This window comes from Diplotaxodon limnothrissa, linkage group LG7 (assembly GCF_057381915.1).
Source record: "Diplotaxodon limnothrissa isolate DT_005_m linkage group LG7, D_limnothrissa_male_GT1.1, whole genome shotgun sequence".
NCBI classification, from domain to species: Eukaryota; Metazoa; Chordata; class Actinopteri; order Cichliformes; family Cichlidae; genus Diplotaxodon; species Diplotaxodon limnothrissa.
The window spans coordinates 10,994,386-11,022,351 of record NC_140602.1 but is presented as its reverse complement, the minus strand read 5'-3'; the positions used below and the strand labels follow the sequence as shown (position 1 = coordinate 11,022,351).

General features: G+C 41.2%; 1 protein-coding gene across 1 annotated transcript; it reads left to right on the top strand.

Annotated features, from left to right (window-relative positions):
* Nucleotides 1-1,357: 1,357 nt before the first annotated feature.
* c2cd5 (C2 calcium dependent domain containing 5) lies at nucleotides 1,358-27,590 on the top strand. Its single transcript, XM_085359180.1, has 30 exons — nucleotides 1,358-1,676; nucleotides 2,109-2,217; nucleotides 2,365-2,451; nucleotides 2,583-2,754; nucleotides 2,846-2,941; nucleotides 3,239-3,394; nucleotides 3,479-3,716; nucleotides 7,155-7,312; nucleotides 9,404-9,628; nucleotides 10,056-10,144; nucleotides 12,860-12,968; nucleotides 17,920-18,034; nucleotides 18,187-18,285; nucleotides 18,393-18,504; nucleotides 18,592-18,671; nucleotides 19,067-19,253; nucleotides 19,339-19,587; nucleotides 21,172-21,216; nucleotides 21,687-21,827; nucleotides 21,911-21,974; nucleotides 22,108-22,169; nucleotides 22,292-22,390; nucleotides 22,526-22,615; nucleotides 22,724-22,802; nucleotides 23,236-23,328; nucleotides 23,760-23,792; nucleotides 24,077-24,208; nucleotides 25,343-25,536; nucleotides 25,622-25,768; nucleotides 25,858-27,590. Exons 2-30 carry the CDS (start codon nucleotides 2,128-2,130, stop codon nucleotides 25,981-25,983), a joined length of 3,567 nt encoding a protein of 1,188 aa, XP_085215306.1. The 5' UTR covers nucleotides 1,358-1,676; nucleotides 2,109-2,127; the 3' UTR covers nucleotides 25,984-27,590.
* The last annotated feature ends 376 nt before the right edge of the window (nucleotides 27,591-27,966 follow it).

Here is a 27,966-nt window from a genome sequence, read left to right as displayed (position 1 = left end):
TGTTAGTATCATAGTTGCTAGGCAACCTGGGAAGCGCAACGGAGACTAGAGCCCATGTGTTTGCAACAAACTTGCCGTTTATTTTACAAATCGAGCTCAACACTGCCCCTAGCGTCCTGGAGCACTTCCGTTGTGATTTGGAGTTTGCATGTGTTTTGAATTTTGTACGTGTTTTGGATTTTGCACGTGTTTTGTATTTTGCATGTGTTTTGTATTTTGTACGTGTTTTGGATTTTGTACGTGTTTTGTATTTTGCATGTGTTTTGAATTTTGTACGTGTTTTGGATTTTGCACGTGTTTTGGATTTTGCATGTGTTTTGGATTTTGTATGTGTTTTGGAGTTTGCACGTGTTTTGAATTTTGTACATGTTTTGGATTTTGCATGTGTTTTGGATTTTGTATGTGTTTTGAATTTTGTACGTGTTTTGAATTTTGTACGTGTTTTGAATTTTGTACGTGTTTTGGAGTTTGCATGTGTTTTGGAGTTTGCACGTGTTTTGGATTTTGCACGTGTTTTGTATTTTGTACGTGTTTTGGATTTTGTATGTGTTTTGGAGCTTGTACGTGTCTTGGATTTTGTACGTGTTTTGGATTTTGCATGTGTTTTGGAGTTTGCATGTGTTTTGGATTTTGTATGTGTTGAGGAGTTTGTGCGTGCTATTTGGAATTTGTAAGTGTTTTGGAGTTTATACATGCTTTGTCTCTAGGGGCCACCGTACAAAGCACCTGCAACAGTGCAACAGTTTCTTGTTGAGATGTTTGGAGGACTACGGTTCAGGCAGTAGGCTACTTCTAGTTTAGGTCTTTTGTTGGGTTTTCCTGATTATTAGGAAAGCCTCCTCCTATTATAGGTTTTCCTGTTGTCATTTCTGCAAAGATATATATTTTTTTCCGGATAAAGTATTCAACGTGCGCAAAAAAAATAAAATAAAAAATACAACAGCAGGATTGTTAAAAAAAAAATCTATCACGTAACCTCTTACAGTACCCATGCACGCAAAACATTTTGCATTTATTTTAATAATACTGGGAGTGTTTGCTTCCTCGTGCTACGGTCACATGGAAGGTAAACGAAGTTGTCAAAGTTGCGCATGTTCAAACCAAATCTCTAAGATGCCTTTAAGGGATACACTTAACGGGGGAGCTGCTATTGAAATAGATAAAATTAAGCGAAATTGAACTACTGAAAAGCTAAACTTAATTTGACTGCATATAAGCACGTTTTAATCATCCTAGTGGAAAAAGATATTATATTATTTCTTATATTATTATTTTTATTTGAAGCAGGGGCGCGTCGACGTAACGTTCGCATGTTAAAGTACATCTTTACGAGGTACACACAAACGCAGCACACAACAACCCCAAGTGAGAATTCATTCATCATGGGCTTCATGCTGTCAAGCTAGCCGTTGTATTTACGCGGGACGTGTGTAATAAATAGTTAGTGAACAGTAATGCCATTTGTAGAGCATCGCCAGTATCTGTAAAGCCGCAATATCTGCGGCTGGATGATTTCTAAGTTGAGCGACACTTTCCTGTGTGGTGTACTGGGAACTCACGTCTCGTGTTATGGGAGAGACACGGAGGTCAGACGAACGGTGGACTGTCAACAATAATGTCCGAGTAAAACGAGACTGCTGCTGCTTGGCCAGCTGTATGTTAATCTTCTAGCACTGGTAAGGATGCTACAGTCTGCACTGAAGACAACATGCTTATTTTGTAGCTGCATAGGTGGAGGCTTTGCCGTGTGACTGTAAAAACATGGCCGATCAGGTAACTAGAGCTAAAGAGATTCTGACTGCAATGCAGTTAACCTAAGTGGCTTTTCGTGTTAGCCTCGTGTTGCTAACTTAATCTAGCACACTGATAGTTTGTTTTTTGTTTTGTTTTGATAAACGGCAATCCTGTAGATAACCTCAAACCGAGTGGATCAACCTTTTTGAAAAACAAGAAATACAAATTCTAGTTTAGCTTTTAGCTAATTAGCTAGTGAGCTTGTAAACAGAGGAAGGGGCTCTGCACGTTATCACCAAAACATGTTTACCGACGCCTCGATGTTTCCTGTTGCTAAGGGCAGTGTTGACAGATTTAATTATATATGTTGACAGATCAGCGTAAAATTGAATCATGCCTGGGAAACTGAAGGCCAAAATTGTGGCAGGGCGCCACTTGCCTGTGATGGACAGAGCCAGTGACCTTACTGATGCTTTCGTAGAGGTAAGAGAAGAATTTATGTACTTAATTTGTTTACAGCAGTGTGGCTGTACATGAACTGTTTGTCCTAATGCTGATAGTCACTTCCCCTCTAAAATGAGCCAAGAAAAGCAATTAGGCATTTTAAAAAGGTGTCTGATTACATTCCAGGTCAAGTTTGGAAACACAACCTTCAAAACGGATGTCTGTCCCAAATCCCTCAATCCACAATGGAACTCGGAGTGGTTCAAATTTGAGGTAAAATGCCTCTCTTTGAACATGAGGGACCGATGTTATTACTACATTAAATTGCAATCAGATTCTGTAGATTTCTAAACTCTCCTCCTCGCTTTTGCCTCTTGTTCCTCTTCATGCCTTGCTGTCTGTAGGTCGATGATGAGGACTTGCAGGATGAGCCATTGCAGATCACAGTATTGGACCACGACACTTACAGTGCTAATGATGCCATAGGGAAAGTTTACATTGACATTGATCCACTGCTTTACAGTGAGGCTGCTTCTGTCATCTCTGGCTGGTTTCCCATCTATGATACCATCCATGGTATAAGAATCAGCTAATCCATCCACAATGATCACTAATTTTATTTTGTTTTCTTCATGGCCTTATCTATATTTCTATTGTTTGTCATCAGGAATTCGAGGGGAAATAAACGTCATTGTTAAAGTGGAACTCTTCAACGATTTGAACCGTTTCAGACAGTCTTCATGCGGGGTCAAGTTTTTCTGCAGTAAGTTTGGGTGGATTTTTGATTCTAAATGCGTCATAAGACACAATTTTCAGATTTATGTGAGGGAGAGCAGTTCATTAGATGGCATTGTAATCAAGTTTTTTGTGTCATAATGATCTTGCCAACAAAAAAAGGGGTTATTCCTTAATCAGCAAAATTATAAGCCGTGTCAGTGCCATCAGCACATCTGTAAACAAGGAAATACCACTTAAAACTGTGCAATAAAGATGGAATATCAGCTATAACAAACCTTTCTAGTGAAATCTAAGTTCCTTCCCCTCTGTTTTTGTATGGCAGCCACATGTATTCCACAGTGCTACAGGGCAACTTTGGTGCACGGCTTTGTTGAGGAACTCGTGGTAAATGAAGATCCAGAGTACCAGTGGATTGACCGTATCAGAACTCCCAGGGCCTCCAATGAAGCGCGACAGAGGCTCATCTCTCTCATGTCTGGTAAGGAAATTCAGGTGTGGAGGAATGAGTGCCCCAATTTTCCCTGTTTTGTTAACATGGCCGTGTGTTACCCCCCCCGTCCAGGAGAACTACAGAGAAAAATAGGGCTTAAAGTGCTGGAGATGGGTGGGAATGCAGTAGTGGGCTACTTGCAGTGTTTCGACCTGGAAGGAGAGTCGGGCCTGGTGGTCCGGGCCATAGGTACCGCCTGCACGCTGGACAAACTCAGCTCTGGAAGTGCCCCTAACACCAATACACACATGCACCCAAACACAGCTCCTGCTTCCAATGCCTGCAATTCCCCCTCTAAAGATGGAAAGGAGTGAGTATGAACCAACATCACGAGCATGCACACTACTACCTCTTTTATGTGCAAGACTGTGAGTTTTGGGAAAGACGATTGTGTGTGCACGAGAGGGAGAGTGTGTGGATTAAAGCGTGTACTGTATAAAGGTTTATGTGCACACTCCTGTGTGTGTCTCAGTATCTCTTGATTCCCCTTTGCACTTGGTGTGTCCATTGTATCACGTATAGTGCATCATAAAACTAACAGCACACGACATAACCTGAGACACACACATGTACAGTACACACACAGCCATCCTCAACCCCCTCCTCCTCCCTTGTCTGTGTCTGCTCTTTTAGACTCCTCTTGCATGGCTTTCTGCTCTGCCTCTGCATGTTCTAGTGCTGCATCTTTTTAGTGTGTATCTAGTACACATGTTCTGCTGTGCCTCTAACTATGTGGTTACTCACTTTTTTCTGCTTTTCCCATCATAAGTGATTTGTTTTGTGGTTTACATCCAGTTCCTGTAACCTTAACGACTTGGTGCGCTTGTGTGCCTCTTATTCTCTTCAAACTTTACATCTGTGTGTCGGCGTGTGAGATTTTGTGTAACGGGGATGTAAACATCTGCTGGTGGTGAGATGAAATGTGTGAATTTAATTGGAAAACTTTTTTTTTCGGTGAGGAGAACAGTCATGAATGTCCACTAAAAATAGGACAAAGTGATGAATCGAAGCGAGCGTAATTATTGTACCGGAGTTCATTTTCTTCTTTCTGTTATGATTGTCTTTCTTCATCTTTCCTTTAAGACTTACCTGCATTTTGGTTTTTCTTGCAATTAAGAAAGTGTTGTAAAAGAAACCCCTATTTCTTCTATGTTATCAGAATCTAAACAGCTATCTGTGGTTACACACATTCTTGATTGTTTTTAAACTGGTTATTCAATGAGCTAAAGCTGCCATGATTCGGGATTCTTGTCGTTTAATCTCTTTCGGGTATTTATTGTTGTTTAATTTACTGACACTGTTCAGCAGTAGTGAGTATAAAGCGAAATTCCACTAAATTAAATCCATTTAGTAATTTTGGGTTTGACCTCAAGGTCAGAGGTCAAGTCTTGTGAATTCAATAACTTGATAAGGTTATAATAACAGATTTTTAATTTCCCCATAGGTGTATCTAGGGCTGTGCGATATGACCAAAATCTCATATTCCGATATTAAGACATCTATCGTCCGATAACGATGTAAATCACAAAAATGTAACATTTTCTGTAAATTCTGTGAATCTCGGGCAGCTCGACTTGCCTGAAGCGTTTCCAGCTGGGCATCGTACCTGGAGTGCAGTGTTTTAACTGATGCATGAAACTATACATTTTTAGACATAAGTTGTAACGGCCGCCGTTTTCTTTGTGAGTATTTATTACACAGCGTGCTGCGAGGAAAAGCCTGTTCTAACGTTTGAGTCTAAGGTTTATTTTTTAGCACCTGACTGCTCTTTTTTGCTTCTCATCCGTAAACACTCTGCATCTTTCACGTGATTCAGTTTATTTTGAAAAGTCTCTACAGGATCTTGAGCTTTATTGTGAAAGGTTTATGTGGAACAAGCGGACACGCGGTGGATTTACCGTCGTTGTTGCTAACCACAATGCATTAAAATCAAACGCTTGTCTGTCTGTAGTGTGGTTATATTAAATATAAGAGAAAGAGAGAACTTTAAGAAATTAATATAGCCACTACAGTGACCATCAAAATAATGAAAAAATATTGCCGTAAACAGTTTATTTTGCGACACCACGAAACAAACGATAGCATAAAATGAAACTATAGACGTTTTTATGTCGTCATCCGATATATATCTTATATCAAACACTAGGAGGTTGAGGGGTAGCGCTGGCAGTTGCCAGTCATTTACAGTCTCAATTCCTTCTCTTCAATAAATGCACTTTTAGTTACTACAAAAAAATACAGTCACTTTTTTATTTAATTGTCTATCTATCTTTGCTTAGGCCTCCTTTACTTACTTTTCAGTAAAAACAAACAAACAAAAAAGACATAATGAGAACAAAATGGTGCCAAAGTGGAAAACAAGGTCATCAGATTGCTTTTTTTTTGACCAACAGTTCAAGATGTAGCGGTTGGATATTTTACACTATTATAAAATAAAGGACCTTTCTTAATCAGTTTGCTTAAAATTGATATCCACAGTTACTCCATGTATTAAAATGATTGCCGATTATTTTCTTTTACTTCTTTTTTTAATATTTCAGCCATAATGGAGAATTTTAAGGTTTCCCAGGGAGCCATATAAAAAGAAATTCTTTCCAGGCTAGCTTATTTTTGGTTACTTATCTGTACTGCTGTAGAGCTTTCGTTACCTTTTTTTCCCCTCGTGTTTGCATCCCTGCTCTGTATATGTGTGAGACTGAGATTTCAAACTGAGAGCTGCGTGTTGTTTTTGTGCTTCTTTCACATGACTTTAAATTGAATAACAGTGCAAAAAGTGGGAGTTTTAACAAAAAAAACCCAACAACCTCTTTTTGCTGTTCTTTTCCTTTTTTGTCTCCCTTTTTCACTCTACTGCAATGTTGTGTTGTGTTGGTTCTTGTGTGCACCTCTTTCTTCCTTTCTGCCAACATTTGGATTTGGACGTTTCTCACCGCTCGTGTCCATATCGGCCCTTCGTCTTCCTCTCTCTCTTTTTCTTTGTCTTTCTCTCTCTCTCTCTCTCACTCTCATTCTTTCTGCTGATTGGCCCAGGTCTCCCCTTGCCCACGGATGCCGCTCCACCCACAACAGCCCAGTGCATTCGGTCTGCAGCTCCCAGAGACTGTCCCAGAACTTCTCAGTCTCTGTACCCACACTCATCTTCACTGGTACGCAGAGGCAGGAAAGGAAATAGGTGCAGGAGAAAGGCAGGAAATCAGAAATGCAGTGTAGCAATAAAGCTATAAGATAGAAGCATCAAGGCAAAGAAGGTAGACAGACCCTTATGTCCTTAAAAATGATTTTAGTCTGGAATCCCTCCACTTCTCATTTTCTAATTACTGCGGGGTGGGCAGTCGGGTTTGCAGTTGCATCAGCATTTCTGAGGAAGGGCCTGTAATCACCCTACAGTCACCTGACCTTTGCTTCACTCTACTGGGACACATGCTTCAGCTCGTCATCCTCTGTTAATCTGATCTTTTTTTGTCTGTTTTGCCATATTGCTTTCTTTAGTTTCATTTATGTGTGTGTGCGTGTGCTGTTCTTCGTCCTTACTTTTTGCTTTTCACGCTTGCTTTTGTTTTTTTGTTTTCCAGCCATGCGTAGCACCTGACAACACACCTCACCCAAAGCAAACAAGTGTCACATTAAAAAGTCACCCTTCCACTTAACAACCTCGGTTCACTCTCACCCACATATGCGCACACATACAAACGCTCAGAGGGGTGCAGTGGTGACTGACGTGTGTGTGTGTGTCATGTTCTCCTGGCAGGCCGGTATTTGTTGAGGATCTGCCCTCGTCCTCCGGCCCGCCAACCCCTTTCAGAGCCCTTCCCACCTCCTCCTCTCCTCCCCCCTTCTCTCCCTCCAAGCCATGCAGCCGCCAGTCCTCATCATCAGACACAGACCTCAGTTTGACGCCCAAGACGGGTAAGAATACTTGGCCCCGTCCCTCTTTCCCATTCTCATCCCTCCCTTCTCCTACACTTCATATTGGTGCTGCTGTGTGGTTTTGTTTTTCAAATTCAGTTTATTCAGTTCATTTTTTAAGAATATTTTAACATTATTTTCTGTTGTAAGTTTTATTATAAATATTTATTAAGCCTTGCCTCGTCTCCCACTTGTCCTCAGTGGCCTGGTGTGTCTTCTTGTTTCACACTTTGAAAAACAAAACAAAAAAAAACAAAAACATTTTTAATATTTGTAATATGAAACATGTGCTTCATAGCCTGAAGGCACACCAGATCTCTGTATTTGTTCCGTCCCCTTGTTGTTGTAGCTTTAGAAGCACTGTGTCTCATGGGGGCTGTTGTTGATTGAAGGTCACTTCTCCATTAGTAGTCATTATGGTTAATCATCTCTGCCCTAAGGACAACTTAAGCACATTTTAACGCAGGCCACTAATAAATGCCACAAAAACTGAGGAACTTTTCACCACAGCTGCCCTCCCGAGCCCTCAGGATTGGACCTACATTTTCCCCTAATCCACATTCCTCCTTTCTTTCCACTTCATTATCTTTCTTGCTCATGTTTCCTCTTCTGTGCCTCCTTTCTTTTCCTCTTAAGCCATTTTCACATGTAGATTGCAGGAGTCCAGACTTGAATCTGATTGAATCTCTGGAGAGATCGGAAAATGGCTATGCACCAACGCTCCCCGTCCATTCTGATGGAGCTTGAGAGATTCTGCAAAGAAGAATGATAGAAACTTCCCAAAAATAGGTGTTCCAAGCTTGTGGCATCATACTCAAAGTTTTGCAGAGAAAAATGAATTTAATCAATTTTTGGAATAAGGCTGTAACATGGCAAACTGCTACAGCTGTGAATACTTTTTGGGTGCACTGTATAGCTAAGTCTTTAGGATTTAACACTTTTTCAATAAGATTTGACTGAGTTGTAGACTTTTAAGCTTTAATTCGAGGCATTTGACAAAGTTATTGCATTAACTTGTTAGGAATTACAGCCAATTGTTTACATAGTCCATTACATCCAATTTCAGAGGAATGTTCTTTTGTTATTCCGTGATAATTTAAAAGCAGATAAAAAAATCTAGGGCTGATTCCAAGTTTAGAGCTTGCATTTAGTAGCTGACCTCAATATGAGATCAAGAGATGTATAAATACAAGTTAAAGTGCTCATCATTTGGCTGAAAGACCAAAAGAAAACAGAGAGCATCAGCTTTAAGGAACAACATCTGGTGTATTCTTAAAAAGAAGAAATGAACTAGCCAGTTCAGCAACATCGAAAGGCTTGAAAAACCACAGAAGACAAGTAAAGTCCACTATAACAGAATTATTTCCATGTTTAGGAAAAACAGCTTCACATCTAACCGAGTGAAGAGCACTTTTGGTAAAGTTGGAACAATCAACGAGATGCCTGAACTGAGGTTTTCACAGGTCGTGACAGGAAGGCCAGATCAGACCGCCGGGAAACATCTAGAAGAGCCTTCACAGTTCTAGAAAAATCTTTGGACAGATTGAAACCAAGATCAACTTGTACCATAATGATGGGAAGATAAAATTATGGAGAGCAAGAGAAATGACTCATGATCAGAAGCATTGATTGTCTGGAGTTCATGTGTGAAAATGGCTTTTGCTTCCCATCATTCTTCAGCATTTTTCCTTTTTCTCTCTCCTTACAACCAGTACATACAGTGCACATTTGATAAATGTCATTAAATTATTTGAATCGAAAGTATATTTTGGGTTCTGCAACACTGAAAGTCATCAGTTTGTAGTTAGCATGCTAATTTAATTAAAATGTGGACCAGCCATGTAATGTATTGACAGCTGATCCGCTCACCAAGGTCAGTATCAGTACAATGCCCAGCTTACTTAATACTAGCTACCTACTTTGCATAGTTCATTTCTCTATGCTTGTGTCCACTTTCCTCCTCATCGTGCTCTTCTCCATCTTCTCAGTTGTTGTGCTTCTACCTACTCTCTTCATTGCTCTCTGCCTATCCATTCTCAATATATCTGTTTTCTTTATGCACCCTCCATCTTTTTCTCTGCTGTTGGATAGAGGAGCCCCATTCAGTGAGATGCAGACCTGGGATCTTCCTCTGCCCCAGCTCCCCCATCCTTTCCACAGACACTCTGTCCCTTCCTGGTTCTGGCTCAGTGGGCTGTGGTCGTGGCTCTAATCCCAGGGCAACCACCTCAGCCCCACTCTCCTCCATCCAGTCAGACTCTGCCTTGCTGAGAAAGAGCGTGTCCTTCACTGAGGACCTGCTGCTGGCAGCCTCCGGTATAGTAGGCCTGCTGTGTGTCACCGAGTGCCAGAACCTTATAACAGTGAAGTGTTGGCATCTCACTCATTTGATGGGTCAACAGCAGGACTGTTCACACCCAAATTGTCTTGACTGGTTTTGTCAGAAACACTAACTGCTCACAGTCCACAAAACTACTGTGAGAGTCCTATTCTGAATACCTTAACTCCCAGCATGTGGTTTGATGTATTTTCTAGTGCACTAAATGATCAGAATAAGTTAGTCTGAGGTTCATGAGGCTGAAGATCATTAGGTTTTTTTTCATCCAAGTTCAACTTTCTCTTGATTTGTTTTAACATGAATGCTGCAATGTAATAATCACCTGACAGTTTGTTTGTCTTTGTGTTCGGCTGACTTTTGTGTTTAAAATGACAAAACTGAAGCCAGGCTCTCCTCTGTGATCAGGAATGGGCAGTGGAGGCAGCGCCGGGAAGGAGGCGGGACCTCTGAGGACCCTCCTCAGACAACAGACGCAGACAGCTCTTGAGCAGCGGGTACGGTGACAATGGTGTCACTCATCGTCCACGCTTACAAACAATTAATTACTAGCTCACTACTGGTGCAGACACCTGAGACTGAAATGCAGTGTCACAGCTGACGAGCCATTTTGGAGAGTTGAGGGTTTGACATTTGTGTTGGCGTTGCATATCAGCCTCAGATCTCTGTGCAAATGGTGAGTTTTAACACAGGTGCATTCTTTGTGACAAATTCATAACTGACATTGGAGAGGTGTTTAATGGGGATCGGTCTGTGTAAGACCAAGTAATGTTCCATTTTTTGTGTCTCGACCACTTATGCTATTCAGGGAGCGTCTTCCTCTGGGTTATTGTTAAACGCCAGGGTATGTCCCATCAGTGTGACACCTTCTCACTCTCCACCTTTCCCTTGAAACCCTAACCAAGCGGATGACCACCACCTAGCCTGAGTCAACTCCTAACCTAGCTCTTTTTTTTTTTTCTTTTTTTTTATTGCTCTGCACCCTCCAAACCCTAAAAGATTGACAAACATGTAAGGCAGAGTGCCTGAGGTTAGGAGTTGGGCTCCCTTCTTGTTCGAAGGGGTGTGTTTGAGACTGTTCGTGTTTCGTCTGGATATTCATCTCAAGTGCCTCCCTCCTTCCAGAAAAATTTCCCGAGTTTGACTTTTGGTTTCCCGTATCAAAAACAGGAATGAGCATACTCATCTCATCAGCTCATTCTTGTGACCTGGCTCAGAGTGGGAGGAGCTGTCAGACAAATTGGAAGACATCTTCCTTTTGTGGAGTAGTGGATACGATTGAAATTTGTGGCATTCCCACCTGATTTCTGATCACTGAAGCCATCCATCACATACTGGTCCTGCATGGCTGGGAATCACTACGTCCCTCTGCTTTTCTGTAAGAGTGTTGTCTCTTCAACTAAGAATGAATACCAGCAGGCTTTGTTTCCTGCTCCTTGTGTGAGTGAATGCATGGATTTGCATCACATTACTTGGCTAGAGACAGAAGACCAGCTGTGTTCTTAGTGGGCAGAGACAAGCATGTAAATCAGAGTAATGATTCACAGCCGCAAACTACTTTGTCTGTCTTTGTCCTTCACTTTCAGCTCCAGACCTAATGAATGCATGTGTATACAGTAGACTCAAAAGAATTCAATCACTACATCAGTGACACTAAATACCTAGGCTTTCATAGATGTTTTTCTCAATCATTTCCAGCTGTATTTGAAATGCTTTTGAGTTTTATTCCTACATGGGTAGGCTGTAGTGGGGAATCTCAGTGGACAAAACCTGCATGGGGGGCTCATCACACTCTGTCCTTGGTGCATGTTTCCACTTATCCTATACCTGCTGTAACTTAAGTCTACATGCATCATGTTTTAGACTTTAAAAACAGTTTTGATTGATAATCACCTGCTTCAGTGTGTATTGGAAGAGGAAAAAATGTGAAGTTTGATATCTGGTTCTGCTTTAGGATTTTCCAATTTCTCAGTTTTTGCATAGAATTGATACTGTGAGGTTTCTGGGGTTGAAAAATATTAAAAATATAGGATGATCTCTATTCAAAGTATTTACAAATTAATTTTTTTTGTTATGCAATATAAAGATCTTATTAGTAGTGTGCAAAGGTCTTGAGCTAGCCCTTGTTTTTTTCTGGGGGTTTTTTGTGTGTTTTTTTTTAAACTAAATTACCTCCAAGCAGGAAGTAGGTGGTTTTGAGCAGTAGTTCTCCAGTGTTCTGAAAGTCTTTCTAGGTTTTTTGATTTGCATGTTGGCTGCTTTTTCATTCATTTTCAGTCCAGTCCTTGTACGTGATAGTTTTTCTTATTGTTTTTGTCAAGCCACTAAAAACTGATGTCTTAATCATGCAAACATAAAAAGGAATTTAACCCACATATGTCTGCACATTACAGTCAACTTGGCAAAGAAACATTTTTAAGTTGTATCTTTAGGGACTTTTTTACTAGCAGACCATGAGAAAAAAAACACTTTGTTCACTTTTATTTAGTTGACTCTATGAAAAATTGCAAATGTAACATGATTAGATAGATGTATTTTTGCACCAACAAGGTGATTTTTAAAGAGCTATTAGCTGAGAACCAGATGAACAGTAATTGAAATTCATATATTAAAAAAAGGAAATAAAATCCAGCAAAGACCTGACACAGGACCTCGCTGTGGCTTAATTTTTCAGCACAACAGTGATTCCAAACACAAAAGAGTTAAAAGCATACATGGCTAAAAAAAAACACATGAAGTGAAACATTAACACGTGAATGTTCTTTAAGAAGCCTGGAGAACTTTTCCTGAAGACTACTGAGAAGGACGCTTGGCTGAAAGACTTCACACTTTAGTGAAGATTAAAAGGGGTCCTATTGACCTTTCAGGCTAGTTAGAATTGTAAAAACAGTTTTTGCCTTATGTACTGTATTTCATTTATGTTTGTAGAATTCCCATTTTCTTGGTAAAATATAAAGAAATATAGGCTGACTCAAGACTTTTGCCCACTACTGTAGGTGTTGTATCTTATAGTGGTGTTTTAACCACCTACCTAACGCAGAACAAATTAGCCTTGTCAGCAAAAAGTAAATATTTGAACTCAGTTTTGAGTTGAGAACCTAATATTCACCAATGTATAAGTAAACATGAGACACAAAAATACTGGAAAGGCCCTTTCTGTAAGTGACCAGTGTGTGTGTGTTTTTTTTTTTTTTTTTTAATTAAATGTGTAGGAGTTCCCCTTCTTCACCTTGACGTCGTTCCCGCCTGGTTTTCTGCTTCATGTTGGTGGAGTGGTCAGCGCTCGATCTGTCAAATTACTGGATCGGATACACAACCCCGGTGAGTTCAACACACAAAAGCACACAAGTTCCTAACGTAGCTCGTCCATCGCGCCATGAAAAGATAAGAGTGAGCTTTTTCCATTGACCCTACAGTGTTGTGTGTGTTTGATCTCGTTGCAAATGGCTGTTAGTCAATGCTACCCATTATCCTCTTGTGTTGCCAAATTTTTCCAGTGTATGGTCCTACTCCCAATTTGTTTGCAAAGGAAAAAAAAAACAATAAGTTGACGGTCAGACTTAAGTTTATCTGCAAGTCCTGTAGGTAGCAGGTGAAAGCTGTTCCTGGTCACGCCGATAGGCTGCGTCTGCAGTTTGTTCTAAACTTTAGGATGGGCTATCATCACATGTGTCAAACATTTTTATGGATAGGGGCAACTTTCACCTTGTCGTTTGACTCACTGGCTTTATGTAATTAATAGTCTGTGCTGGTCATGTGGTGGCTCTGTGTGTGTGCCTGTGCTGTGGTTGCTGTGTTGTTGTCGTGCAGTGCTGCCCCCTGCGGCTGAATTGCAGTAGTGGCGCATGGCTCCAGTGTTTTGCCTGCTACTTCTGTTGTGTGTGTGGTTGGCTGTAGGTGGCAACATATCGGGGTGCTGTGGTGTCTTGATTAAGCTCTGCCAGCCTTTCTCTGTCTTTATTGAACTCAGTGTGTTGAATCTGTTCTTGTGTTAAGAGGGGCATAATAAATACACCTTCAAATGAGATTTACAGACATTTGCTCGTCAGGTGATCACCTGCCTGTTAACAGTGTTGAAATGCCTGAGTCCAGTTTATAGACTTAGTAGTTTTACCTTTTAGCTCAGTTTACTAATAGCCTACCAATATGAATGAAGGATGTCTGAGAATCTAATCAAAGGGGAGTGTTGATGAATGTGGGCTGGGTTAGGATAAGCAGGGCTCTTGTCAGAAGTGGACAGGGGAACTAAAATAAGACTGTAAAAAAGGTGCTGTGATTAAACCTGTAGTCTTGTTTAAATTAGACTCAATGACCCTGATTGAAACTCCAGGATTAACTTGGAAAGCAGTCTGAAAAGAGCCCTGTTCACTGTTGCCTTTCTACTACAGAAAAACATCAAAGGTACCCTGTGGAGTTTTTCTTCAAAAATAGCACCGGGGAGCGATATTTTTACAAGTGCATTACTTTTTTAGCTTGTTTTTACTTCGACAATAACAACAATAACTTAACAGTTATGCTCTGCTTAACTCAGGCTTGATCTGCTGGTTATTAGCAAAATACATTAGCTAATGCATGTAAAAGCACTTCATGTAATGTTTTATAAATGCATCCAAGGCCGTCGTTGTTGAATCACTGCAGCTAAATGTTGGCAACCCAGATGACTTCTATCACTCACTCAGGTTGGTCGGCCTGCTCCAGACTGGCACCGTTTGAACCTGTTGACTGATGATTTAAAATCGGAGCAGGGGGGCATTTACAGTAAGAACATGCCTGGTGCATTATGATGAGACGCATTCGTTTTTGTTTACGTGAAAACTCCACAGTGCGCCTACATGTACTTACAGTCGCTGCATGCTCCTTTTTGTGTTGTAGAGCTTCTCTTCTCCTTATGTTAAAAACAAAATAAGTAAATATAGCCTGACGCTTTTACTCATCTCAGTTCTCCTCTCTTCCTCATCAGTCTTTTTCTTCTCTGTCAGATTGTTTCAATAGGACCTAACTTAGTTTGTCGTCGCATTAGTGACTGTGAAGTGGTGTCTGTCTTTGCATAGTGATTGTGGAGTGCTTCCGTTGTGCTGTGTCGGTTTGTTAGACTGTCTCTTCTTTTCTTTTTCTCTCTTTTCTGTACTAACGGTGTGTTCTGGCCCAGCCTTGGGTAACACGCGCTCATACAAACTGCTAGACTGGAATAGTGTCACTGCAGGTATTTTCCCCCCTTTTAATGCTCTCACCCACAGGAATGATGGCAGCTCAATGAAATTAAACCCATGTCTGCTTAGTGTTAAACTATAACGCCCCCATTGAAAGCTTAAGTAGAATTCAGCATAGCCTCATATTGCTGAAAACTTCTGACTTCAGTGAGCTGCCATCTTCCTCTCTCTAATCTGTGTGTTTGCGTGTGTGTGTGCTGAGTTTAGTTGAGCATGCCCTGCGTCCCCACCCCATCCAGCCTGGCCTGGCTACCCCACACCCAGCTCATCCTGCTGCACAGAAGAGCTCCTGCTCTTCACTAACGTTGTCCCAGCGCTGTTTCTAACGCTTCCCGAATGAACATTGTGGTCAAACCTGTCTAGACCAGAGGAGGTTTAGGAGGTTTACTCTGTCACAAAGAGCCACTGAGGCATGTGCATCCTTAACTCACTGGGCCGTATTCATACTGAGAGAAAGAAAGCGAAAGAGAGAGAAAAGTGATGAATGGATGCATGGAAAGAAGTCGTTGGGGGGTGCAGTTGAGGAAAATTAACTGGATCTGGGACTTTACGGTGGGGATGGAGGGAAAGAGGTGAGCTGACTTAAATAATGGAGTAGATTTGATGGACTCTAGTGAATGAATATGGCCCTTCTCTGCCCATGACTGTGCACGTGGTCATGAGTGTGCACGTTGGTGAGCCTGTGCCTGTTTGACATAACTGCTTCTGGTTTAAAGAAACCCACCTCGTGGGCCTAATGCCTGACCATCAGTCATTGTTCTTCATCTCTTCAGTTTCACAGCCCATTCTTCTCACCCCCTCATTCATTCCTCTCCCCTGTCTCACCTACCATTTGAGTTTCTCTCTGTATTTGGGAGGCTCTGTCAGCATGTAGCGCTCCCAGGGAATCATGGGGTGAAGCTCAATACTCTAATGTAGCTTTTTTTTGGTCATGTCCTCTTTGTTCAACAGCCTAAAACAACCATATGAGTCAGATTAAGCTAGAGCTGGGCGATAGAACGATAACGATATGTATCGCGATATAACTTTTACTCGATAGAGAAATTAAGCTATCGCGATAGACCTCGCCGCTCTTGTTCTCTTAAAAAAAAAAAAAAAAAAAAAGGTCAGCCGATCCAAATTCAGTAGCGCAGAGCCGAACCAATCACAGCCGCAGCGTCACGTCGCGTGACTTGTTACGTACAGCACAAGTGCCAAGCCGCACGTGTGTTTGTTTGGGAAGCAGCCAGCGGGTAATGGAGCCAGCGCATAATGGAGGAAATGAGTGTGCCGACTAGAAAAATCAACCGAGCGTGACCGAAGAGAAAACAGATGATGGTTCCAATGCCGGAGAGATTGTCGAACGGAAGAGCCATAGAAGTTCCGTAGTTTGAAGGTATTTCGGCTATTTCAAGTCTGACAAAAAACAGAGTAGCGTGCACTGTAAATTGTGCCGAAAGCAAGTCTGGAAATACAATAAACTGGTGCATGCGTCACACTGTGCGCCACGTTATTGTTTCGGTGAAATGAATTTCTACAATACTGTTACTGTTAATTCTACTCTCTGCAGTGTTTAAATGCTTACATATACACACAGTTACTGTCCCTCCACACATACGACTCGGTTCTGCTTCTATGCCCCAGCTTTGTTTACTTTTTCCCACCGAGGCTTCTAGACTTCTGATTGGCCAACATTTCTGCACGGTTAGGAATCTAGCGCCACCTGCTGCTTTGGCATGTTCATAGCAGCGTTTTCCTTCATTTCTGCCTTTATGTGTGGACGGGATTATTTTTTAAAACGAAAACGGAAAATCTCAGTTTTCAAAAATACCCGTGTACATGTGGACGTAGCCTCAGTCTCTGACTGGAAGCGCTAATTCGTCATTCGGCTTTTGTCAGACTAAAGTAACTGTTAAAACTGTTTGAAAAGCTCAGCTATACAACAAGGAGAGATTGAGAATTTCCTTTTAGTTCTCAGTTTATTTGATACTGACAAAAGTTAGTCAGTTTTGTCTGTTCTTCTGTAAAACAAACTAAGATTTATTTTTAGAATTAATATTTTGTTTCTAAGTGGAATTGACAATTTAGTCTGTTTCATTTGTTCTATTTTGAAACTTAAACGCTTTAGCGGCTGCCTTTTGTGTAGTTTGCAATATTTGCCTTTATTTATCTGAAAAAGTCTCATGTTCCTTAAGTACATCTACCCTGTTGAACTTATTATGGGAAATAAATATTTAAAAACAAGCTGCTGATTATTTCACATTTTACTTGTGAGCAACGGCACATTTAAATCTTACAAATATAGTTATTTGGCTTATATCGTGATAGATATCGTTATCGCCTGAAATGAAAAAAACATATCGTGATATGAAAAAATCTCATATCGCCCAGCTCTATGATTAAGCTCTCAACTTGCAATGATTTGGCTTTAAAGAAAAAGATGTTTGGAGCAAAGCCTCATGAGAATATTGAAACACACCCATGGTTTAGCATAAGTATGATGAAGGCTCGATCGCTTTAAAATTACTAGCTTTGTCACCAGGATAGGAAAGCACGTTTAAAATTAGGCGTAGTGTCTTCTCTTATACCAGATTTTCTATCTATACTAGCAGAGCCACATAATGGCTGGTGGCTGTGTCCTTTCGGTTAGTGCAGCTGGCTGAAAGGAGACAAAGAGAAGGGAGACATGAACATTTATATGATGTCCACTAATGAACTAATCTTGTCTGACCATTGACTCTGCCTTCATCATCATCATCTCTCTGAAATTCTCACAAACCATTTTCAGTGTCAGTTTGTTTTACAAACTCACGGTTGGTTTTGGCCTGCTTTGATACACTGATTAACCCATAAAACATCAGAAAATACAAACTGTAATGTTGGCTGTTTGTTGATTTTCTGGTAAGTCAAAGCAGTCAGATTAGGCACCGGATTATGCACAGATTTCCTGTTAGTGTTGTTTGGATTTGTGAGGGTACTGCATTTTTAACCTATATTTTAGTGTTCAGTGAGGTGTTTTGATAAATAATTCAGTTAGAAATGCCTCGTGAAGGCTGTTTGATTTAGAATTGTGTGTTTCGCAGATGAGCCCGAGACTCGCGATGCCTGGTGGGAGGAGATTCGCCAGGAGATCAAATCTCATGCCAGAGCTCTCGGTTGCCATGCGGTTGTAGGGTACAGTGAGAGCACAAGCATCTGGTATGTACTGCGTAAACACACAGAAAAGTGATGCACTTTAATCCCGAGTTTGGTACAAAACACTTGGATCCTTGTGATTTCTCTCTTTGTGTCCTGCTCTCATTGCGCCTTTTTGTTTTTCTCTTTTCATTTCTCCCATTGGCTCAAAACAGCGAGGAGGTGTGTATTCTGTCCGCATCTGGCACAGCAGCCATCTTGAATCCTCGGTACATGCGTGAAGGCTGCCTGGACATCGGCTGCACCGACCACAGGTTGGTTTCTTTTTTTCTTATTGTTCAGCTCAAAGTCTCGGACAGTCTGAATGTCAGTCATCACGTGTTTATGACAATGCACCTTTTTGGTTTTTGTTGTTCTCCAGGTTTGAGGAGCCATCGCCACCGAACTGTGGCTTCTGTCACATCCCGTACGATGAGCTCAACATGCCCTTCCCTGCACAGCTCACCTATTGTTACCACTGTAGACGACAAAAGGTATCAAATACAGTTAATTTCTTTTTAGGTTAAATAAAAGGTTTCTGCTCTTTAAAAATATCAATAACTACTGCCTTTTTTTGTAAGGTTCCTGATGTGCTCTTCACAACAATTGACCTGCCATCAGAAGCAGCTGTTGCAGGAAAGGGCTGCCTTATCCAGGCCAGGTATAACACCTCACAAACCCACAAACCCTTCTTGATATTAGCAGAAAAGGAGTTAAAAGGCTTTAAAAAAATATTACTTAGGGAAAAAAACACACAAATCAAATCTATAAAAGTAAAGAATATTACAAGCATTTCACTCTATAATCTAGCTATAAATTATAACTTTTACAGTAGATATTTCAGATAACATAATTTATAAGACCCAATATTCTTCAGTGGTATCATGTGGACTAAACAATACACCTCAGACGATGCATTTTGACATCAAAGGAAGTTATCAAAGTGAGCAATTTTGACCAATCAAGGTCAATTTTAGACCTCAATTGGGTTCAGTCAAGCAGGTTTTCTATGAGTGAATCAATGCACCTTCAATGCCAGTGCCTCTTATCTGTCAGGCTGTGCCGTCTAAAGAAGAAAGCCCAGGGAGAAGCGAATGCAACGGCCATCTCTAACCTGCTGCCTTTCATGGAATATGAGCTACACACTCAGCTGATGAATAAGCTGAAACTGCGGAGCATGAACGCGCTGTTTGGCCTGCACATACAGATCAGTGTTGGCGAGAACATGCTCCTGGGTCTGGCTGTAGGTTAACCTTTCATGCTAACAAGTGATTATGTCGCTTTTATGTGTGGTGGATCTTAATCGAAGAAAACGTGTGTGTGTTCAGTCTGCTACAGGTGTGTACCTGACAGCTCTGCCTGCTCCAGGGGGTATCCAGATAGCAGGGAAGACTCCAGGAGACTTGAGCAGCGAGCATATATCATCCATTCAGAAAAGGATTAATGACACCATAGCTGTGAACAAAGAGCTCTATCAAATAAATCCTCCGGTGAGACAGTCAACACTTGCTGATACAGTGAACTTATGGAAGCTGATCTTTGTGATAAAGCCTGAAAAGTCTCACCTTTCAGGGCAGGTTTGTGGTAATGTAGGTTTGTTTCCAACTGCAGTAGCTGTGGTGTCATGTATGAAGCCTTTTAGCACAACAGAACTAAAAAAGTTAAAATTTATGATGTTCAGACATGGTAAAAACTTACCCTGATGAATACGCTATAACATCACTGTTTGTGGTCATTTTATACTGCAACAAGTGGGAACAGTTTTCACATTTTTTTCTACTTTGAAAGAAAAAATATCTACGGTCTATGACCAAGAATATTAAAGACTAGTGCATTGTCATCAGGCTTTTACATTGTATGGACAATACTAGTGTTTTCCATTATTTTGGTGATATTTTACAGTGTTAAAAAACATTTTATGAGACATACTATACAGTCCAGACTATAGTTATGTGGACAGTTACCTTTTTATTTTGTTCTCCAAGCTTTGTTGATTGGATACAACATTAAAGGGTCAAGATTTACAAAGATTCAAAGTGCCCGGCCAACTGGAAACTGTTTCCTGGGTGGCTGTGTGTCATGGCTCAGAGCTGACTATCAACACTTAACCTTCAGTTACAAGTAGAAGTTATGTGTCATTAAATGAGAAGAGAGGAATTGAACATGAAAGAGAAAGAACTCCATGTTGGTATTTGTTTTCCAGAAAATCTGAAAATCATGGTGAAGGGAAAAAAAAAAAACTTGCTGAAAAGCAAGCCAGAAATGCTTCACAAGTACATAACTTGTTCTCACCTTTTAAAGGAAGAATTCGTGACCAGATTAATTCATGATTAAAGGATCAGAAGAACAAAGGGGCCAAGTCATATGTGTATATATATCTAGATCAGGGGTGGGCAATCCACGAGGGCCGGTGTCCCTGCAGGTTTTAGATCTCACCTTGGGTCAACACACCTGAATCACATGATTAGTTCATTACCAGGCCTCTGGAGAACTTCAGGACATGTTGAGAAGCTAATTTAGCCATTTAAATCAGCTGTGTTGGTTCGAGGACACATCTAAAACCTGCAGGGACACCGGCCCTCGTGGACTGAGATTGCCCACCCCTGATCTAGATAGCTAGATAGATAGATCTTTTGACTTAAAGCCCCCTCTCTGTTATTGTTTCAGCCCATATGGCTGTGTTTGCTAATGTCATATTGCTAGTTGTTAATTAATTCACTGCTGAAAAAAAGCATAGGGACGAGTGTGCAGGTGTGCACTGTAGGTGAATTCTCTAGATGCATTAAAAATGGTCATCAGGCACATAGCCGAAGCAACCAAAGAGCCTTCCAGGGTGAAGAAGTGAGCTGTCTTTCAATCGCTGTGTTAATCACTTGAGCCAAATCTGTTTGAGACCTATTCAATTTGCTGAAGGTCAGATTAAAGAAAGAGTCCCTAAACGTTGTCTGCCGTGCATAGGAAGCAGTCCTTTCCATACTGATGCACACCTTCTCAAGTGAAATCTAAGACTTGACACTTTAATGTAGTACATGTCATCTTATTTAAATCCTCTGTGCTGAAGCTGAACAACTTCTAACTGTCCATATATGCCTGGGCTGTATATTCTGTTCTTTGTGAATCGTGATAAACTTACCCCTCTTGTCTCTCTCTGATCATTAAAGAAATTATTTGCCCTGGACCCTGAGGTGTTCTGCGGCATAAACATGGTACTGAGCATGCCAACCTTTAGCTGTGAGACGCAGCAAAGCATGACAAGTGTTTCACACTATTAATCTCACACTATTAATTGCAGCTCTTAACTGGGGACTTTTTTTGTGTGTGGGGATAATACATAACCCACACCAGAGTCACCTCTTCAGATGACTCACTGCAAATTCATTTTATAAGTTGTTAACGTACTTTGATTATGTCCATCTCCCCTGACCAATCACACTCTCCCCTGCATATATATTTGTGTGTGTGCGAGTGTGCGTTTTCCCAAATTAACACCAACCATGAGTGTGTGTCAGTAAAGTTGACTGGGTGAGTGAGAGCATGTGGATTGTTACTAACACAGTCATTCTACTAGTTACAGTACAGATGTACAGATGTTAGATACAGATGTGATCTTCTGCGGTGTTCTGGTTTTCTCTCTGACGTCCCGTCTGCTCGGACGCTGCGTCTGTTTTGCTTGCAGGAGCTTGCAGAGGAAGGGGTGGGCTCTCCAATCCCTGAGCCAAGGCATCGATCCAGACTTTTTCGCTCCCACTCGGAAAGCTCAGACGAGCTATCAGAACTGGATCTGTCCCACGGCAAAAAGGATGCCTTCGTCCTGGAGGTGTGTATCTGTACAAATCAAATCAGTACACGCCAGTTGTAAATGCCAGTTTAAATGGTGACAATGTTTGATCACTCCTATAGATTGATGACACCGATGCCGTGGAGGATATCCACTCCCTCCTGATCGATGCACCTCCCCCCACAGGTACATGCTGCACACTCACTCTGGTTCAGTTACAATGGATCGTTATGCACTGCACACAAGTTAATAATTCAGTCCAAGCTCTAGCAGGTGCCATTGTTTCTGTGCTTCATTGCATCTGCTTCAATGTCTTCAGGTTTCTACAGCTGCAACACTGAAAATATGCCTGGGATTTCTAACTGGACTTCAGGAGTACAGGTACGTACTGAACGTAGTTGTAGCAATACTAACCATTATTGCAGAATAATTATTTTAGAAATAAATACAATTAAGTATTAATTTAGATCTGTGTAAATCTGTGTCATCCTTTATGTTGACAGATGTTTACATCAGTGAGGGTTTTGAGGTTGAGCAATGCCAATCTTACTAACCAAGGCTTAAACAAGATCTTTACTGACCTCTGTGAGAACCTGCTGAAGGTAAGAAACCATCATGGAGCAGGTTTCACACTGGCACTGTTTTTTGGGGGGGTTTTTTTCTTAGTTGAACTTGCTATGGTTGTCTGTGTTTAGTTTTGGGTTTTACAAGTCTACAATTCATCATGTTTGTTTCAGAGTTTTTACTTCAAGCTGCGCTCTATGATCCCCTGCTGTCTTTGTCATCTCAACTTCACCGTAGCAGTGCCAGAAGAAGAGCTCATACAGGTGAGACAATTCAGGCTATCACTCATTTGTCAAGCTGCCAGAGCAGTGAATGTAATTGAGAGAAAAAATTTTATCTACTGCTGTTCCTCTGCTCGTCTCCCTGCGCAGGTCACAGTGACAGCCGTTGCCATGACCTATGACAAGGAACAGACTCAGGAGAAGACAGCTGAGAAGCCCGTCAACAAAGGTCAGTCTCTCTGTTAATTTTACTTCAGTTAAAGCTCTGCTCAGATGAAGGAAAGCTTTCACGTCCAGTTTAATACACTCAGTACTCATCAGTCAAGGAAAAAAAAATTCAAGCTGTATCTATGAAGTGAGCCACTACTTGACTCCAAATAATGCAATAACTCAGCTTAGGTAAGTTGATATCAATATTGAGCAAAGCTGAGAATTATTGCATGATTATTAGTGAAGTAGGAAAACAAATATTCTTTTAGGATCTAAGCCAGGATGTCAAACTCATTTTACACGATAGGCCACATACAACCCACTTTGGCTGATTCTGGCCCCTGAGGTCTTATGTTTGACACCCCTGCTCTAAATAGTGTATTGCTTTTTAGAAACATCCCTGCTAGTGCTGTGTGTAAAGTTGAGTGTGGTTTTTGTGTGTATCTTTTTAGGGAGCCTTGAGGCTGAAGAGCAGCTGCAGTTTCCCCTGGAATTGTGTGCAGACTCGTCCTCTTCCAACATTCAGACAGCATCCAAAATCTCAGGTATCTTTAACTGTATTTTTACCTCCCTTACCTCCGTTACCCTGCTTCACTAAACAGGTATCACCCATCTCGTCCACTAACACATCAGATACAGTCTCTTTATTCACCCCAGCTGCAAAGCTCTGCCAAAACCAGCTGCTTATAGTCCGATCAGCAGGTAAATGAACTGTAGTAGACAAGTGAGAGTTTGTTTTGCCGTGAACTTAGATAACAGTCTGTGACGCTGTCTAGAAGAGACTTTGTGTTGGTGACCCCCATTTGCATTAGGCTAACACAGCCATGGGATAATGGGGTGGGGGTGATGGTTAAAGCTAGGCAGCGCCTGCTGTGTTCGCCTTGTGGCAGTAATCGGTTGTTACTGAACTTTTCTCACCTTCCGACAAGGACAAAGTTAGACTGTGATGGTGTGTGTGTGTGTGTGTGTGAGACAGGTGTCGGACAAAGTACCAACATGTCACCCAGAGGTAAGCTACCTTCTTGTCTTTTATTTTCCCAGCCCCTTCTCCCGCTACCGAAACTACTACACTGCCCTGTTTTGACTTTTCATCCTTTAGTCTCGGACAGAGTTATCCTGCACAGCTCCCAACCCTCATCCAGTTTTGTTCTTTTCTGTTCGTTTGTTTTGTGTTCTGTTTTGTCTTTTCGTTTTCTTTTCTTGTTGTTGTTGTTGCTGTTGCGTTTGTGAATGCACGTGTGTGTGTGTGTGTGCGCGTGTGTGTGTGCGTGCGTGCGTGTGTGTTCTCTCCAGCTGCCTCCGTTGATTACGGTTCCTTTGCAGACAGATGCAGCACCTGGCTAGAGCTGCTTAGGCTGAAAGCTCACACCATAAGACGAGGATCAGTTAAGACAAGTAGGAGGACACAGTCTCTAGCACACTCTGGTGATCATACCCACAAATACAGAACACGGTTCACAAGCGGTCACACATACGCGCACACACCCCTCCATGCATGCCACTGGGGGGCGGAGCATTGTAAATCAAGCACCAGCTTTGTTTTTGTTTTTTTGGCTAGAGTGTGAAAGTTGACGCCCCGCCCCTCAGAGGGATCCACAATTTGCAGCTTGCCAAAAACAGTGTGTCACATTAGAAAGGTTTTTGCATTTTGTGTGCAGCATTTTTCTCAAATAGCTTGTTGGTTGCAGCAATTTCATGAGAACCTCCGGAGGGTTCCTTTTATTCCCCTCCCCTGCTTTTGCATCACTGATTCTTCTTATGCTTGGAAGATAGGAGGAGACACTGTATGAATGCTAAAGGATTTCATGTCTGATTTGTTTGGGAACACACTGATAATCACGGTGGGGCGGGGGTCAAAGCTTTTCTGCAAGAGCTCGTGTGACTTTTCAGATCTGTGCATGTTAAGTAAACTACAGTCTAATATGTGGCTCTGAAGGTTCCTGGTTTGATGGATGTAAGCCACATCAGGTAAATTTGCAATAAGATATTGGAGCATCTTTCACACTCTGGCTTGTGTACATGTGCCCAGCCTCAGCCTCACAGCTGTTTCTGTCTGTCTCCATGTCTGAAGCCTTCCTCACAAATGCCAACATATAGAATAAAATCTCTCATGTACTTTGCTGTAAGCACTCTATTCACACTTGTAAACAGCTGTGCCCAGGTCTGTCTCTCTGTCTGCAGACATGTGTAATTGTTTGTTTGCATCAACTGCATGATATGCATGGCAGCGCACACGCGCCAAGTGATTGTCTATTGCATTCTCAATGCTGCATGTAAATCTAACAAACACACACACATGCCTAAGCACATGTAAGTGCACATTTTACTCTTGCTGTGCAAACCCTAACAGCTGAGTTTCTGCATTTTCATTCCACTATGACATTTCTTTCTGCTTCAAGGCTCATGTCTGCTTTTAATCTTTCCACTAGTTTTGAGTTTTTTCTGGTATCTCCATTCCCGTTTTATCTCTTCTTTTTCTTTATATCCCCTCTCCTCTCTTCTTATTTTTCTCTTCACGTCTCCCACTTGCTTCTGCCTACACTCTCTCTGAACCTGCAGTCTCATCTTTGGAGCGCTGCAGTCCGCTTCAAGAGGGACGTTCCCGCTCGCTGCGCTCCAGTCGCTCGTTTGGAGGCAGCTCGGTAACGGTGGTGAAGATGACGCCGCTCTCCTTCCTTCCCGGGACACGCATCATTAAATACCTTGGCATTATCAACATGTTTTTTATCAGAGAGACGACATCATTACGGGAGGTACGAGCGACGTCAGTAAAATATCCAAAGTCCCGCGGTCATTTTGCGCAGTTTTAAACGTAAAGTGTGTTTTTGTTCTGTGCAGGAAGGCGGTGTCAGCGGCTTCCTTCACTCATTCATCGCAGAGGTGTTTGCGATGGTTCGAGCCCATGTAGCGGCCCTCGGCGGCAATGCAGTTGTGTCTTACAGCATGAAAGAATGTGTGTTCATGGAAAATCCGAATAAAAATCAGGTGATATAAACTGCACATTACTAACAGGCGGTTTATCTCAATACTGGCTGTTCAATTGATTAAATTTTGTGTACTTGTTCTTCTCTTAGGCTCAGTGTCTCATAAATGTAAGCGGTGATGCGGTTATCTGCATCAGCGAAACAGACCAGGAGTCCTCAGCATCTACGGCAAATACTGGACAGACCGGTGGCAGTGAAACTGATGGGGCTACATGACAATGACACTGGTCCCCAATTCTGGCTCCAAGAAACACACACTAAGTCAACACACTTTAAGTCTAGCCGTCCAAATCTGACTAACTTATGTTTGCCTTAAAACTCTATAAAAGATCCAAAGGCTTGGACACAGCGAATAAAGAACCATTGCTCAAGCATGCAAAGCAATCTATATTAATATAGGAGTGTGGGATGTTTCTTTTTTGTTTAAAGAGAACATATTTTGCAGGACATATTATGGAATTTCAAAGTATTTAAAAACATTTAATTTAAAACCAGTCACCGACTCCTTACACCTAACCTTCATATTAAAGCCATCCATGCTGGGGTCACTCGCAGCCACGGTATATTGGTCATCCAGTCGGGTATGAGTAAGGCAGCTATGACTGATTTGTCCATCCACGGATCACAGATGTCGCTCAATGACTGAAGTAAAAGGGATACAAGCTAATGATTTTAAAACACAGTCAAATTCTTACTCAGTTATTTTCATCCCATGTGTTGAGCACCAAGTGAACAGATTATGCATCAGGCAAGGCAAGTGTTTAAATTTCAACTGAGTGGTGCTCTTTCTTAAACTATAGAAAAAATAGCCTGAAGTGGAAAATTTTGAAGCTAATTCCAAAGAATCCAGGTGGACATGTGATCCGTTCACTGTTGTCCAATTTTAATGTTTTATGTCTAAACTGGGCTCATGTTGAATTTTTGAGAATCTTGCTAATTAGTTTTAAAGTGTTTCTCAGAGGAAGTCCAAAATTGTTCTGCAAGTGTGGAACGATGGTGTAACAGCTGTATTTCTGGGAGGAAACTCATGTTACATGCATATAGATAACACAAGCCAAAATTACAGGTGTTATATGCACATATTTTTGTAGAGCAATAACTCCCTTTAGAATAGCCATTACCATATATTCAGTATAAAGCTATTTAAAACTATTAGATTATATTGCTTTATCTTAAATTCAAGTGGCATAGCAGGTATGTTTTTTATTCACATGCAACTGGAGTGAGCAGGGAAATGGTGACAGGTGTGATGTCAGATGAATACAAACAAAACTGGTGAGTTGATATAAAGCGGGTCTTTGGGATGTCGTAGCAGGGATCTGTAATAGAATATAAAAAATGAGGTTGTTTTGAAGTATTTAAACCTTGATCTCTGGGTATCGAAGCAACTGACGTCCTCTTGATGCATTTATCTGTGTGTGTCAAATTTCACATACCTTCGCCAAGCTTAATCGCTGTTTCGTGGGCACTCGTGTTTATGTTTAGAGTCTTGCTGCTGGTCTTCTGTCTATTGTGGGGGGTGGGGGGGGGAGCAGCTACAAGTGTCTGTGCCACCTGAAAACAGACTGTAAATGTTCTCCAAAAAAAAAGAGAAAAAAAATCAGATTTCTAGTATTTTTGTAAGTTAAAGAGTCCTACTACTTAATTCAGCTGTGCAATGAGTTTCATGATGTTTTTGTGTCACTGTGTCAGAGGATTAGTGGTACTCTGTTTTGTGTGTGATCAGCTGTTTGTGATTAGTTTCATATGTTTGTGTCTAAAACTTGAATGTAAATACTTGGAAGCTTTGGCTCTTTGACTAGCAGCATGCAGACCCATTTTTTTTTTTTTTATTGCCATGACCCTGTATGCTTGCCTGATAGGTCTTGCACAATAAACCTGAGTCAAAGTGACAGCTATTGGTTTCTTGTTTTTATTGTTATTTGTTTAATTTGATGAGCTATAAAAATAGAACGGGATCTGTAGTTGTCTTTTTAAAGATTATTTCTGCCAATACAAAAACAAAAAAAACCCTCCCCAAACCATAATTTTTTTAAAAAAAATTTCATTAGAATTTCAATAAATAATGTATTTATTTATTTTTTGTAGCCGTAGAAACAACCTTCTGAAGTCGTGACCCTGCGTTTTATTTTATTTTAAACATTTTCAAAGTTTATTCTTCTGTTTGTATCGTTTTGTTTATTTTGCATTCAGCTTCAT

Coding starts and splice junctions, on each gene's coding strand:
- c2cd5 (XM_085359180.1), top strand. CDS start 2,128: ATGCCTGGGAAACTGAAGGCCAAAATTGTGGCAGGGCGCCACTTGCCT. Junction 22,616..22,723: donor CAGAAGAAGAGCTCATACAG/GTGAGACAATTC, acceptor CTCCCTGCGCAG/GTCACAGTGACAGCCGTTGC. Junction 24,209..25,342: donor ACAGTCTCTAGCACACTCTG/GTGATCATACCC, acceptor CTGAACCTGCAG/TCTCATCTTTGGAGCGCTGC.